General features: G+C 35.6%; 1 protein-coding gene across 1 annotated transcript; it reads right to left on the bottom strand.

Moving 5' to 3' along the window:
- Positions 1–660: 660 nt before the first annotated feature.
- Positions 661–3498, bottom strand: LOC116105087 (putative disease resistance protein RGA4). Its single transcript, XM_031391512.1, has one exon. It carries the CDS (start codon positions 3496–3498, stop codon positions 661–663), a length of 2838 nt encoding a protein of 945 aa, XP_031247372.1.
- Between the last annotated feature and the right edge of the window lie 14033 nt (positions 3499–17531).

Here is a 17531-nt window from a genome sequence, read left to right as displayed (position 1 = left end):
CAATTTGATCTTCAGGTAAATACACCACTGGAATTCTTTCCAGGAACTTCCCTGCACCATTCTTCCGGGGTTCGATGTTTAGTTCAAAAAGGCTAAGAGGTATCTTATTATAGCTAACTTTCAATGGAAAATGAAAGGTAACTGCTTTTGACTAGTGTGGAAATCTTTTCCAACTTCAATTGTTCAACCTGATAGAAAAACAAGGATGTTGTCTTGTTATGACCGCTTCCCGAAGACCATATTTCCAAACAAATAAAAATATAATAGAGAGGTTACGAAGAAAACAAACCAGAACTCAGACAGGTAACAGAAATGAAAAATATTGTTGAAAATCCTCTTCTCTTCTCGAGCTGGTCAAATTCTGCTATTCTCCTCCTCTGCTACAAGCCACATTCCTTAAATTAAACAGATGTGACTTGTAGCTAAAAATATAGCTGCGGAATTAATCGTAAGCCAACAATTTAGTATACTTAACAAGTAATAACAGCAAGACAAAAAATTTAAAAGACTGATATTTCTAGGGTGGCTTAGAGACAATAATATAACATATAATCTGATTAACAAACGTATCTAGTTCTGAGATTACAGAGAACAAGTAATAAAAAAGGAAGCAATTACCTGTGGCCTTCGGATTGAAGGTAATTGCAGCTGTTTGAGAATTCAGTGATCAGGGCCTCCTCGCACATATTCACCATCAATCTTGATGGTAGAAATTTGATTGATCTTGGGCCAATGCTCTTCTATTCTCTTTTTGAAATATTGTGTTAGAACAGGACATCCATAAAGCTCCAATTTCTTCAATGTTATCCTCTGGAGAAGGTCGTCTGGCAGTGCTTTTAATTTGCCACAGAAATTGATTTCCAATGAAGCAAGACATGGCATGAATGTAATACATTCTTTTTCTTCTCCCTCCCTTATAATCTTAAAATCCCACTCTTCCCATTCTTTCATATCTGAAAATTTGAGATATTTCAATTTGGGGAAGAGAATAGATGATGACGATGATGAAGATCTGCCATCACTTTCTATTCCCCAAAATTTATCATCCACTCTTTTCACACTAGAAATTTTACGTATCCTTAGTGACTCAAGAGAGTGTAATTCTCCAAAAGGAGACAAATGCTTACAATTTATGCAAAATTTGAGTCTTAAATGTCTCAAACTGGTTAATGACATCACCCAATTGGAATGAAAAGTGCTGCCTCTATAGAATTGTATATCAAGTTTCTCCAAATTTGGAGGTGGTTGTAAGGCCTTGAGAAGTGATTCATCATGATTTATCCTCTGCTCTTCTTCATCCTCATCGAAGAGTACCCCCAAACCAGAGAGAATTTTCTTATTTTTAAGTTCCATTTTCACAACCTCACTAACATTTCTCACATTTCCTAACCCTCTCAAGACAAGTTTCCCTCGAAGACGGTTCAAATCTTTCAAACTTTCAAGACAACATGCTTTGCTATCAGGAGTACCATTACCAGCACCACTTACAATGAATTCACTTAATGTTCGGAGATGTGTTAGTCTCCCGATCCCTACTGGCATGTAACTTAATGAATAAGTATAATCATTTATTAAATGCCTCAAGTTTATTAACTTTCCCATTGCTTGAGGTAATTCTTCAAGTTCATCACACCAAGTAATGTCTAAACTTTGTAGATTATATAACTGACACAAAGTTTCTGGTAGTTTTTTTATTTGTTGCCCAGATAAATCAAGATATCTTAATTGTATTAATTTTCCTATTTCTGTTGGAATCTCTCTAACAAAAACATCAAACTTTAATGCCCTTACACGCGCCAAGTTACCAAACAACTGTTGAAGAATATCATTGTCTAAATGGTAGTAATCATCTTCACAACTAATGAAGAGAGTGCGCAATCTTTTGGCATTCAAATTGGGGACAGAAGACGAACTTTTCTTAAGCATTAACATTAAATGGAAAACTTTGTCAGGGACAGAGTTTCTCGATGGCTCTTCGGCACTATCATTAATTTCTATACACTCATTCCGATTCAGAAATTTGGCGAAGTCATGCATTAAACCATTAATCTTACAACTTGTAATATCACCGTTATCATCTTTTTCAAAATCTTGAAAGAAGGATCGTGTTACTAAGTGGTTAAAATATCTTTGACCTAGTATCTCCATCTCTATATTTGGTTCTAATCCAAGATAACCTTGAGCCATCCATAATTTAATCAATTTATCTTTATTCATACTATAACCCTTAGGAAAGATGGCACAGTATATGAAACACAATCTTACCATAGAGGGCAAATCATAATAACTCAAAAAAAACACTGGCAGAAAACCTACCTTTGACTCTTCTAGTGTCCAAACTTTATTATCTAAGATACGCTCCCACTCTTGAATACTAGTTTTAAAGCGTAACATACTGCCCATGATCTGTATGGCAAGAGGCAAGCCTAGGCACCTACTGACAATTTTCTGACCAATTTCTTTTAAGCTTTCACACTCCTGAATTGATCTTCCAGAAAAGGCTAGTTTTGAAAACATTGACCAATTTTCCTCCCCAGATAATTCATTAATCATTATAATATCGTCTGAGATTATCCTAAAAGCATCTGACCTCTCATCACTTGTGATAATTAAAATTTTACTTCCATCAATACCACCATCTATTACAAAATAAACTGATTCCAATTTATAGAAATCTTCTATCCTCATATCATTTAAGACAAGAAGAAATTTCTCATCTTTTATATGTTGATTAATTGTTTTATTAAAAACATCATATCCAACTGAAATAGGCTTGCCTTCTGAAACTTCAATTTTAATGCTACACTTGTCTTCAGAGCCCAATATGTTTACCCATATTCTTTTACTAAAATTTTTAATCACCTCATTGTTATTGTAAGCAGATTGAACAAGTGTTTTTCCTTCCTCTTTCATACCCATAATTGAGATCAGACTACTACCCTCACCCAACAACTTGCTTACTAAAATTTTTTCTTTCTCATTTTCACTATTTATCTCATTCAGATCAGATGACGAGGTAATCTGTATTTGTTTCTCTGTACTTTCACTCGCATTAAGACTAAGGTCATGCTTCTCGTTAACAATATCATCTAGATTTTCATTTATCTTTTTTATCATAACAGCACTTCGATGGCATAAATTAACTGCTGCAAAGAAAAAGCGAGGAGCAAGAAAGAAGAAACATACCTTCTTTTTAACCAGAGGATGTTCATCTCCCACAATTTGCAGTTTCAGAAATAAAGTGCTGTACTCATCAAATGCGTCATTCATATCATAGGATATGTTTTTGACCTTATCTAACCAATCTCTCACTTTCTGTTCCTGCATTTCTCGTGCCTGAGCATCCGGCAGAACAGCTAGAATGTCTTTAAAGTTTTTGGCAATTTTTTCTACTTCTTTCCTGACACCCGCTGCACGCAGCACCTTTCTGTGTGTGTCTTGAACAAAGATTAATGAAGAAAATCGTTTCCAGACATAGGGAACGATTTCAGAAGCCATAATAAAAGGTGATAATTGAATGAAGAAAAGGGAGAAATATTGAGTTATCAGATGGATGGTGTTTATGCTGTGAAAATACTACCCATCCATCTTCTCTCTTTTTATACTGCATGGCATGGAAAGCCATAGAATATTTCACTAAATGAGCAAAGTGAAGCCTTGCTCGGTGGTTTAGGTATATAGCTTTCCCCATCTATTGACTAATTGTCAAAATTACTCCTCCCTGAATATGGCCTTTAATTTCCTAAAGCAAGAATATGATGCAGGAGTGGAAAGCAAGTAAACGAAATAAAAAGAAAAGCAGATTCCCAATAGCAAAAGCAAAAATCTTAAGGTAACAATTTGATTAATTTCTCTATTGGAGTTGGTTAACTCACTTTAGTGTTAGATTACCCATTTTAAGTGCAGCGGAAGTATTATCAAGTTGATTAAAAGATTTTCAATTTAACTACATCAACCACAAGTGTGGAAAATAAAGAACACAGTCATATACATAGTTCGGCTAAATCCACTTTTAGCCTTCATCAATGGGACTCTATTCAAATCGAAGCAATCCATTAAATTAAAAACACATTATAAGACAATGTTCAAAGTTGATATGAGATACAGTAAAAAATTTTCCCTGTTCAACTTTACACTTAGCATCATACTCTGAATCCTTAATGTGTAGCAATTCATTGGATCTTCTTCACATTGGGAACACACCCGAGAATAGCTTGTGAACCATCAAGCTTCAAGCATTGATGCCACGCACCATCATCAGCAAAGGAATCACGTTCCAAGAACCATCAAGTCTATGTTTGATATGGTGAGGTTCTCGCACATAATGAAGATGAGCCTTGAATCTTAAGAGAAAAGGTACTGTAAGAAATTTCAAAGTACAAGGAAATAAAAGATTAAAATGTTAGATTCATATAGGCAAGAAGGGTTATTATATAATGAAAGATTTCTTGTTCAACAATATAGTGCCAAGTCAGCAACAAAGGGTTGACCTATATTTGTTCAAATAAGGAAAGTTTTCCTTCTTTTGGTTTGGACCACAAAACAAATTGGAAAAAAAACTTTATTCCCTAGGACCACATAAGGATACTGTAACACATGTAAAAAGGTTATAAAAAGTGAGAGACAAAGATAAACGATATCTTTTTTACTTTATTAGACATGTAACTCATGCTGGGTTGCAAATATTAGCACAAACTGTTATGCACACACACTCTAAACGAAACAAGCCAAGACTCAAGTCTAGCAATTAGTATGCACGCAGAACATTGTGCACACACACAATTCATAAGTTTGACAAATATGAGTTTTTCACATTCTCTATTAATAAGAATTTTTATTTGAGCTAAGCAAAAGTAAAATTTGATGATTTACACTTCTAATTTCTAATTAGTTTTTATACCAACCCCATTTTGATTTTAGAATAATTAATTATTTCTATTTTGATACGATTCCAAAGGATATATTGTCAAAAGCTACGAACTGTTTTAAGTCTAAATATATTGTAATAATGATTTTCACTAAGTCATGTTCCAATACTAGATTGAGTAAATACGAAAAGTTGAATATTAAGGGTGCTTTAAAAAAATGAAAGAAAGAAAGAAATCTCTACAGAATTTATGTTTTACTAGGCTTTTCTTTATTGTTTCTTTTAATTTGCCGATTGAATTTACCTGGATTGCTAGCTAATACTGAAAACTTCTGATTATGTTACTACACTGATCACCACAAAAATTGTTCAAGGCCAAAGTTGATATGACCTGTCTTGACCCTCCCTATCTTATAGGATCCAAGTGCTCCCATATAGGATTGGGGGGATCGAGACATGCCGTGTGGATGCTGCAAAACTTGTTTTCTAAATACGCTTCATAAAAACATTCTCTTGGTTTCAACATGAACATGTAAAATTGTCATTTTGTTTTCATAATAAAAACATATACAAAATTTATACACATATTTAAAAATCTGAATGCATAACACATACTTTTATAAAATTTGAAAAACGTAAGGTATCAGATTCTCATATCTATTACAATCAAAGTATGAAGTAAACATATGAGTTAAAACATAGTTCCGCAACAGAAAATGAAACATAACTTTTACACACATGATCAGTCAATGAAGTGTGGGCCCAACCTCGAGAGGAATCACTCTTCGTCACAACCTTCTTGTTGACCTGGTGGGGAGGGGAAAACAAATTGAAAAGAGTGAGCTGAAATATTTAGTGGGTGGTTGTTTTTATAAATCATTCAAATATGTAATGAAACATTCATGCTAATAAAAACTCATTTCTATGTACATATCATATAAATATAATCTATCTCTTAGCTCCAATGTTGAAAACTCTCAGCATCATATATATAAGCACAATAAATAGTTCATGCTTTACTAAGATCACTTTTCTAACTATCATTTTTCAACATTTAACTATTTCTCATAAACTAGTAATTATAATGTAAAAGCTTTTCTGAAAACAGCATTTAAAGTTATACCATGATTATTCATGCTTTTCCGAAATCATCATTATGATAATTCAAAATCTGAAGTCATTTATCATGAACTAGCCTTAGTCAATAATAACTAGTTCTCATTTTTTTTTTTTTTTTAAACTTCATGCCGAAAATATAGCTCTTAGCTTATACTGGAAACTCTCACCACTACTAGTACCCAAGGAAATAACCATTCTACCTAGCAGCATCCTACATCGCTCGGGAAGAACCACAAACCAATCATGTCTGGCGGCATCCTACATTGCTCAAGCCCTCGACCCTGTGGCATCCTACATCTCTCAGGTCACCATCATAATCAATCATACCCAACAGTATCCTACATTGCTCAGACAGAATCACAATGAATCATACCTGACGGCATCCAACATCTCTCTGGTGGAATCACAATCAATCATACCTGGCGGCATCCTACGTTGCTTAGGCAGAATCACAATCAATCAAACCCAGCAGCAACCTACATCGCTTGAGCAGAATCACTATCAATCATACTCAGCGGCATCCTACATCGCTCGATGGAATCACAATCAATCATATGGGGAGGAAGGGTACTACATAGGGTGGATTGAAAAACACTTCTATCTTTACTTTCTCAATCATCACTTTTCTCATAAAATCTTATACTCTTCTCATATTCTTTTCTTCTTTATAAAAAGACATGCTTAATATCATAATATTCTGTAAAATGAAAAGGGTAAACATGAAAATCACACAAACCATTCTCAACATTAGCAGACTCAATGCATTCCTTTTGCTCATTCAAACCATTTGCCCAATAAAAAATAAAACTCATTTCAAAACATGTACTTCAACAAATATCAAGCATATTGGGGCAAACAAAAATCATTAAAACATAATTCATAATTCTTTTCTATAATCAATCAACCAAACCTTCAAGAAGTAGTAATTCAACATCATGCTTCAAAATATAAACACAATTATAAAAGCAAATGAAAAATTATCGAAAAAATTAAAGTTTTTTTTATGTTGAGATTTCCTAAATATTATATAATCTCTTAAATTTGTCAATTTTAGGATACTCATAATGTTCTTGATATCTTGTAATCTCCTAATTATGTCGGCATATTGTAATTGACATAATTAGGAGATTTCGTAGATTGTATCTCCCCTATATAAAGCCTGCAACTCTCAGTATAAAATCAATAAATTGAAAACATATAATTCTTCAATTAAACATGATATCAAAGCCATTCTCTGATCTGCAAAAAAAAAAATTGCTTATTGTAGAGCAACTGCTGGAAAAATCACTGGCGAGTAATCATCTCGTCATCGTCAATCTAAGAAGGAGAAAACGACTGCAATCAACCCAACCACCAACTTTGTTCACTAGAAAACACCATCCTGCCCATATCAAATTTGCCAAATACACAAACCTCCAGCCAAAAACCAATCAATATTCGACCACAACCCAAACAACAAATTCAACCTCCATCTTTAGCAGTTGCAAACAATGAAAATACCCACGATAAATATTTCTAGCCCACAATCAATCAAGCCAACCACCAACCATCAAATCTAGTCGCAAATCAACAAAAATTACCCAAGAAAAACATTCCCAGCCACAATCCAATCAAACCCAAACGCAAACCCAACACCAAGTATCCCAATCAATGCCTTAAGCCCTTAACAACTTCACATTGCCAAGCAACCCACTACCAATCTACCTGAGCAACTCACATCACCAAGTAACCCACAAAACCGAATTCTTCAAATAAATTTCCCAAAACCAACGCCATCACCATCCAAAAAATCCCGAAGCCAAACACCATCGATCTGTAGCCATTTTGTACCTTCAAAAATCAATCACCACCGAGAAGAGAACCAAAGTTCCACGCCGACTGATCTGACGCCACGAACTGAGATCGACACCAACGTTTCTTCCAAACAAATTGTGGAAATCCTCTTGTCGCTTAGATCCATCACTCAGCTAAAAAGTCGTCGCAAATCGCCAATCTGCCAGAGTGAACAACGCCGGTTGTCTAGTGCCAAGAAGAGAGCCCATGTTTAAGGAAATAAAAAAGGAGGGAAATTTTTTGTTTAAGAGAGAAAAAAATTGAGTGTGTGTTCCAAAACCCATTTGCGTTTCAAAAGGTTTAGTTTAGTTTAGTTTATTTTTTGTTTTATATCTTTAAAAAAAAAAAAAAAGTCAAAAAGTCAAAGTAAAAAAAAAAAAAGATGTGTGGAGAAATTCTACGAAAAAACTTGGTTCTAAATTTAGCTGACACTTCGGTAATGATAGCTTAGAGTGAGAGTCAGCATGTACAGATGAAATCCAGCAAGCCCAACAACAACAAGAAGAAAAGTTATATTACTGCAGTTGTGGAAAAGTATGAAGATGCCAAACAATCTTCATCATTTGTAGCCACTACTAGAAATAATGGTAAGTCTTTACATATATGTATATTTGTTTTCAATAATGCATGGATAATTAATTATGGTGCTACCGATCATATGATATTTGATTCTAGGCATGTTTTCAACCTTAAAATATCCTCACAAAAATTTGTTTCTACTGCCAATGGTGAGTCCACCTAGGTCATTGGGGAGGGATCATTAACCCTAAAAAACACTTTACACTTAGATTTTGTGTTAGTTGTTCCATCATTGAGTTATAACTTGTTGTCAGCCTCCAAAATAACCAAAGCCTAATCATGTGTGGTGATTTTTTTGCCTGAATTTTGTGAGTTTAAAAATATTCAAACAAAGTAGATGATTTGTTGTGTTATTAGACGGGGGCAGTTGTATTAATTGGATTTAGAGTCATAAAGTTCTACCATGTTCAAGTAGGCTTTGACAGTAGTTACTCTAAAAGGGATGAACAAAAATCTGATATCTGGTTATGGCATCGGCACATCGAACATGCTTCATTTGGTTACTTAAAGAAACTTTTTCTAAGTTTGTTTGAAATAAATGATATTAGTAACTTTCGCTGTGACGTTTGTGAACTATCAAAAAGTCATCGAGTCCCATTCCTAATAACATTAAACAAAAGTCCAAGTCATTTTATGCTTATACATTCAGATGTCTGGGGGCCATCATGTTAGACCGATCGTCACAGTCTAAAAATTAAACCTAAATACCGTAGTAGCGGTAAGCAGGATCGAATCCACAGGGAGCAAGACTAACAACCTAATGTATTTTAAGTAGTAGAAATGAAATTGGCAATGGATTAATGAAACTAAATAGACTAAATGCAAATAATGAAATAGTGAAATTAAAACTAATAAAAACTTTATAATAAAAATGTTGCCGTTACGGTTCTGGTTCGACACGAGACTGACTCACACAATTCTTCTTCACCCTCTACGATCTCCTAAACCTACAAGGCAAGGTAAATCAATGAAATGGCCTCCCGACACTCTAGGTATAATCTATCCTGTCTCACCCGATCACTCAAGTTCGATTGGTTAAAGACTATCATTAAACGCCAAAAAACGCTACAAGGCAATACCACTAGTTGGTACGCGATTAACAAATACAATTTGTCAACACGTAAAATCCAATCAACCAACTTCACAATAAATGCAACAATAGTAGAAATTAAATTAAATTAGAACACAACTCAATTACAATCGATGCGAAGTAATGAAAAACAATATTCATCATTTAATTATTTCAAACCAACGTTTATCATTCAGCAGGCTCTATGAAAACATTAAATCATAATGGACAACAATATTCATCACAAATTATGCTCAAATCATATTAAAGTATCGAAATCAAACATGAAACGAAAACAAATATAATCTGAAGCACAATACTACCAAATGTCCTATAATCGGGCTCATCCAACTAGTCGAGAGCTGATGAGGAGAGTGGTGGAGTCAATCCCGATCTCGCCTATGCCGTAACAGACAACCGGGAGCTTAGCCGCTCATGGTGGTGATGACGGAGGCCGAAACGGTGGAAACAGAGCTGACCATGGCGGAGAGGAGGTAACCGACAGTGATATGATGCGAAAAAGGGGCAAAAACGACCAACGGACAGCCCGGAATATGAACAGCCGCGGTTTGTCAAAAAACGTTAATTTTCTGGCGGGTCTCCGAAAAACGGTGGCGGAAATGGGATCCGAAGGTACCGATGGAAAGCTCTGGTAATGGGGAGTTCAGATTAGGTCCTGGGGAGGTGAGAAGTCGCCGGAAATGAGCAGGATCATGGCCTAGAAGATGAAGAGTCGCGGCGGCTAAATCGCGGATTCCGGCGGTTTTCGCGGCGGCTGAAGCTAGGAAAGTGTAGATCCGGCTATTGGGAAGGGAGATCGACCCTTGGGGAGCTGGAACGTCACCGAAAAACGACAAAAACTGGCCGGGAAGATGAAGAGTCGCGGTGGGAAGATGAAACGCCGCGGTGGGAAGATGGTTCATGGTGGTGATGGAGGGATGATGGTGACCGGAGCAAGGGGGAGCCGAATCATCGCCGGAAAAGGAGATGAATCGTCGCCGGAGCTTGATCGGAGAAGGCGAAGGGTCGCCGAAAAATGATGATGAACAGCCCCCTGTTCACGCGATCTGCATTTTTCTTTTATAGAACATATTGTAAAATATAAGTTTAGTCCCTAAATAATTGAAAAGTGACAAAATCAGCCCCTTAAAACATGACATTTTACCCCCTAAACAGCATAAATGAGACAAAATCACCCTTAATCCATAAACCACAACCTAATATCAACTCATATACTTTCCAAAATCATTCCAAACACGTTAAATTCATAAGAAAAGTATTAGGAAGCGATTTTCGTGAATAAATTCATAAATTCTTTAATTATCTCAATATACTTCAATTTAATCACACATGGGGTATTTTTATCACCAAAATAGAGTCACTTTCATGACTCTAACACATCACAAGTTACTACTTGAGGTGGATCTCATTTGTTTGTTACTTTTATTGATGACTGTATAAGGATGACTTGGGTATGTCTAATGAAATCTAAAGGGGCGGTTAATTTGCTCTTTCAGAGATTTCACAAAATGGTTCATACGCAATATAATGCATAGGTTTAGGTCCTCCGAAGTGACAATTGAGGAGAATATCAAAATTCAGATCTTAAATAGTACTTGGCAACACATGACATCATTCATCAGACTTCTTGTCCCAACACGCCCCAAAAAAATGGTGTTGTTGAGCAAAAAAATCAACATTTATTAGAGGTCGTTCATACGTTATTAGTAGAAGCTCACATGTTGTTATCTCTTGGGGAGAAGCACTTACTTCTATAGCCTACCTAATCAATTGGGTACCTTTTAGTCCTATTGGGTTCAAGACACATTTTCAAGCTCTTGGTAAAGCAGCGAATACTCCAACGGTCCTGAACTTTCTGCCTAATTTATTGGCTGTACCGTCTTTGTTCATCTCCATAAACATCCACGCAATAATTTATAACTTGTGAATCAAATTCACTTTGAGGCGGTCTGGCATGACCACCCCATATCCATCCAGTCAATCTAATCCATTGATCATTTTAAGACTATGATCAGCTGGAGGTTCCCCTTCCCTCAACTTCATGCTAAAGAGGGATGCACACAATTCATACTCAACCACTCNTGCTGATTGGGCTAGAGTAGTGGATGACAGATGATCTACTTCTAGTTTTTTTCACTTTTGTAGGTGGTAATCTAGTCACGTAGAGAAGCAAGAAACAAAATGTTGTGGCTCGCTCAAGTGCTGAAGCAGAATTTAGGGGAATGACACTTGGGATTTGTGAAGCTTTGTGGCTAAGATTTCTCCTGCAAGATTTGGGCTATCAACCAATCCAGTTATATTGTGACAATAAAGCAGCACTTGACATTGCTCACAATCCAATTCAACATGATCGTATGAAACATGTTGAAGTAGATAGATTCTTCATCAAAGAAAAACTAGATGAAAAGGTTATTGAAATGTCCAAGATTTGATCAGAAGATCAATTGGCTGATATTCTTGCCAAGGCTATCTTCAAACGTATTTTCTCAGAAGTTTTAGATAAGTTGGGCATGCGTGACATCTACGCACCAACTTGAGGGGGAGTGTTGAGATTTCCTGAATATTTTCTAATATTATATAATCTTTTAAAATTGTCATTTTTAGGATACTCAAAATGTTCTTGATATCTTGTAATCTCCTAATTATGTCGATATATTGTAATTGACATAATTAGGAGATTTCCTAGATTGTATCTCCCCTATATAAAGCTTGTAACTCTCAGTGTAAAATTAATGAATTGAAAAAATACAATTCTTCAATCAAACATTTCCCCACTCACCTCTTAAAGCTCCTCCTTTAAGCCTAAGAAGGGTTCGAAATCCTCTAAGGGTGCCACCACTTGTTCTGCTTTATCTTAGATCCAATAGACTTTCCATGCAAGACCTCCCTGTAGTAACACATCAATATTAAACTTATTGGACAACTAACATACCAAAAGGTTAACTTAACTTCCTCTTTAACAAAACTATCTCATAATCAAACATTGGTCGCTCTCGGATTTTCCATAAAAACTCCACTCATCAATTTAAGCCATAATTTTATTGGGGAATTCTAGACACATATATTTTGTTTCCATAATTGTTTTAAGCCATTCCAGAACCAAAAACTATTTAAAACAGGATTTTCTTTCAACCTTTACAAAACTGCCAACAGTTTCCAAAATTGAGGTTACTAAATTGTAAAATTCATATCAATTTAACCTTTAATCAAAACTTCACGAAAGTCTCAAAAATTAAACTAGACACATACAAGATTCACCAAAATTTTAAACCATCCAATTTGGAAAAGAATAGGTAGTAAATCATTTACTAAAAATATTTTTTTTACAGGAAACCTAAATTCCAGAATTGTAGGGCAAAATTCAAAAATCCATAGAAAATTCAATACTCCGAGTTTTTGAGTGAAATAAATTTTAAAACACTCTGCAATAAGTCTACAACAACATATCAGAATTCAGCTTGAAAAAAAAGCATGTATAAAACTCTCGGAATTCCATATGGTCAAATTTTTGCACAGTAAACCCTTATATCAAAATCATATTTTTAACCAATTTTTGTTTAAGAACAACATATATGTTATACCTACATAACCTTATTGAAAACAATCTTACTATTTTAGTTCAATCTCATGCCATTGTACTCAATCATAAACAATACAACTCAAATGAACCAATAATCACCAAAAAGGGAAATATTAAACTTGACTTATCTTCCATTTGATCTTTCCAATCCCCGGAATTTGCCAACTGGTGGCCACTTTCATTCTATCCTTTCTTTCTTTTCTTCTTTCTCTCTTTCTCTTCTCCATTTTCTCTCTTTAATTTTTTTTCTTTGAATGAACACTGTTCATAAAAAATATCTGGCAAATTCAATTTGGTCCCTCTTGTTTCGGCCATCACACTCTACTCCCATAGATGTTTCAAAATCTAACACTTTAAACCCCAAAAATCACCAAATTANTAAAATTACCACCATCATATATAATATCAATATTCATCATATGAATTAATAATTCATAACTTTATGCTAACATCAAATTCCACCACTAAACACTTGCAACATTTGCATACACTTCATGCAAAAAATATACTTTAATCAAATTAAAGATAACACATTTAACATGTCATAGCATAGATCATTTAATCAAAGTCATGGAAATGAGCATGCATGAACATTTTTCTAAATAAATCATCATGCAACATTTCCTAAAACATTATTCATCAATGCATGAATAAAATGACATATCCTTATGACAAATCTAGTCATGACCGAGAATGACATATATGCATGCATGTAGTTCTCAACACATCTCATGCAATAACCATCATCCAAACATGCTATAACCATCTTCCAAACATGCTTTAAATCATATTCTAACATACCCAAACATATTAGAGCAAGAAGAAAAACATGTTTTCCCAAAACAAAGAGATGGCCGAGAATCACACATGCATCAAACATGCTTATTACATCAAACAACTCATCCATTACAAAGGCATGCTCATTATAACCATTATCATCATTCAAAACATATAAGAATGAGAAGAAAAATGAACATCTACCTCAGATCTATGTATGGCTGAGACATGCATGTAGAGATCTACTATGAAAAAAACATTTTTGAAACATATCACTAACATGCAAACTAAACCAAGTTTGATGAACATATCAACACATGGAAAATGTCATTTTTGCTTATAAATTCGACATGCAAGGAGCTTTTAGCTTTGATACCATTTGAAAGAATCAGCATGCATGAAGAGTGGTGGAAATGGAGAAGAAAGCATGAAAGGATGGATTCAAAAAAAGGGTTTTTCAAACAAAACTTGAAAAGAGATTATACCTACTCCTTTGTTTTGGATTGATGAAGATTAGCCTCAAAGTAATGAGACCTCCACACCTTAACACCACCTTGAGAGATTAGAGAGTGGCTATGGGTTTGAGAGAGAGTTTTAGTTTGTTTTTTGAGTGAACAAGTGAAGAATGAACTAAAATGCAACCTTTTGCATTTATATATACTTGGGCAATTTTGCAATTATTTATTTTTCACTTCTAAGCCCCTATAAAATCTTATTTTAAAAAGGAACCCCACAAATTTATTATGTTACCCTTTGAATAATCAATATTATTCAAGGGCCCATGTAAACTAAACTAGTTTACATTAACAACCCATAAATTTACCCTTTTTACCCTTTAACTACTAAAATGTAATTTTCGTTCATCTCATTAATCTTAACGCTTTAAGATATAATAATTAAATATAATTAATTAGTGCTTGACCATTTTAACCCTTAAAATGTCATAAACAATTTTCTATGTAACTATTACCATAGAAATCCCGTCCTTACACTCGGAAGGTGCTAACCCTTTTCGGATAATCATTTCTCTCTCTCATCCTTCTCTAACTTCTCAAGGCTATTGGTGTGACCATGTAGGTCCACCATGGATTAGCCGTTAGCCGGTTCTGGATGAATCCGGAAACCTGTTCGAAGGCCCAACGACTATGGTAAACATCTAGCAATGTGCCATAGTCCCTAAACCACGATGAAGAAATACTTCATCGAACCCATTTCAGATCATACGTACCATGTAGGTAAAGTCCCTCCATTGAGATATCCTGATAGAGCATGGATTCATAGAACATCAAAATCCTAAACTCGATCTTCTACCGAATCGTCGATCAATATGTCCGGAACTCGTCATCACAAACTTGCTTTTGTATGACTAATAATAGACTTTGGCCAGAGATTCTGTTTTTCGACATTTATCAATGTTCGTCTAGGAACTTGAATCCGGATGGAGTTAGCGGTACTCCCGATCCTATATTTTCGAGTCAATGGATCCCCTCTTGACCATCGTTCGTTTTTGCATATGAACAATGCATGACCAAATAGGCTTTATTATACGAAACATGATTAGTCTCGTACTTATACACCGTATGAACCATACGCATCTATATCGGATCTGACTACAATGTCTCAGGTCAAAGGACTACATCGTGCACTGATATAACCAAACGATAAATCATTGACTATATGCTTTTCCAAGTGATTTGTCGTTATTCGATCACGTTCGAAAAACAGTTCACCAACCGTTAATCCATACCAATGCCCCAGTGACATGACTAGTATCGTCATCCGTACTTATATCAACTCATGATATCTTTTAGAAGCATCCGATATGCCTACTGTGCAATATAGTTGCCCAAATTATATTGCTTCCGTAGGAAACCCTTTTCGATAATTCATTTACCGATTAAATAAATCATCTGGACAATTCATATACATACTTTATGTTAAATGCATGACTGAATAAAGGAAGCAATTTATATATATGAATTGAAGAAGTCTTTCTTCTATTATTTATGATATATATAGATACAAGACAAAATGCTCTGAAACAAAAACACGAATGGTTTCTAGGGCATACACTAATATACACTAACAGAAAAGACATGGTGGTAAAGCATCACCAATATGTCGAGAAGAATAGATTGAGCACGTACAATTTGTTTGGCTTCCCATGGGCAATGTAGGTAAATATTAATAGTTTTTTGTTATATTTTTTTGTATTATATGTGTTTTAATTATGATATGGACTATTTTTTTTACAATGTAGGCTTGGATGTATGAGGCTGTCCCTATCTTGGCTAAGGCGGGGGGGAGTGGGGAGGGGGATGGGGGGGGGGGGGGGGGGGGGGGGGGGGGGAAAGAAGACTTCAGAATAGTGACCGTAATTTCCTAGGATGTTTCCAGTGGCACATCGAGAAGTGTACCCATTGGGATTATGACAAAATAGACATAGAAATTCAAGTAGCCCGGGTAAGATTGAAGGATTAATCTTTTGAATATGCACTTGCTTTTAAATGTGGCTTAAATTTGATTGATTTTTTTCTTATTGCAGGGAGTCGTCTATCACTTCCTCACCCCTGCTAGGGGTGAAATAGGAGAGGACTATGTTTCATCATTCAGAGTACTAGACGATACAGTAGATGAAGGGATATACCGCCTAATGCGGGACCTAGAAGGGGTCAAACATGTGAGTGCAGTTACAGGGCCACTGCTTGAGAATGTTGCTGACGTCGAGAATTATGAAGCTTCAATTGGCGGGAGGGAGGAGGAAGAGGATGAGGAGGAGGAGGAGGAGAAGGATGATGAAGAGAATGAAAAGGTTTGCATGCCTCCACCCAATTGGCAAACTGGTACAACAAGTACCGCTTTGTTGAGGCATAAAGGTTGGGAGAATGAGGTTGTTGACCTCATAAATGGTTTGTTTGAGAGTTTTATAATGGCCATTTATGAGAGGTTTGAGAAGATGGAAGAACAGATGAAAAGGGTGGAGGAGAAAGTTGATAGGGTGGCGGAGAAAATTGGTAGGGTAGAGGAGGAAGTTGGTGGGGTACTGAAAGTGGTAGAAGTGCAACCTAAGCATAAAAGAGAGAGTCGAAAGAGTAAGCACGTAAAATCTCCTTACACGGCTATAACATATGGAAAGAAGAGGAAAACGAAGAAAAAAATTAGGAAGTCTATGAAAGTGGTGAAGCAAAAATGGAGGAGGGTAAGGAGGAAGGCGGAGGAAGTAGGGAATTGAAAATGGAGGAGGGTGAGGTGGGACACGAAGGAAATGGGGAAGTTAAAATAGAGGAGGGTGAGGAGGAAGGTGGAAGAAGTGGGCAAGTGAAAACGGAGGAGGGTAAGGAGTAAGGAGGAAGGTGGAAGAAGTGTGCAAGTGAAAATAGAGGAGTTAAAGATTGATTTGTATAGGAAAATAGATGAGGAAAAGAAAAAACTCTTCTATGCCTATTACAATGATTCTAGAAGTGATGGGCTTGTGAAGTGCATGATCGGGGATTATACCCAGGAGTGGTTTGAAAAGATGTGGACAATGGGCAAATGCCTTGACGACTTGGTGAGTTATTTTCCCTTATTTTTGCTTATTTTTTCCATTAGGTATTGTATAGTTATCATGTTGTTTTTATTTGATGCAGCACATTGATGAGGTATTGGCACTTATGAGGTTATGATAGAGAAGTAATAGTGATATT

This window comes from Pistacia vera, unplaced genomic scaffold (assembly GCF_008641045.1).
Source record: "Pistacia vera cultivar Batoury unplaced genomic scaffold, PisVer_v2 Contig492, whole genome shotgun sequence".
Classification (NCBI taxonomy): domain Eukaryota; kingdom Viridiplantae; phylum Streptophyta; class Magnoliopsida; order Sapindales; family Anacardiaceae; genus Pistacia; species Pistacia vera.
This window is presented reverse-complemented; position numbering and strand designations above follow the sequence as displayed.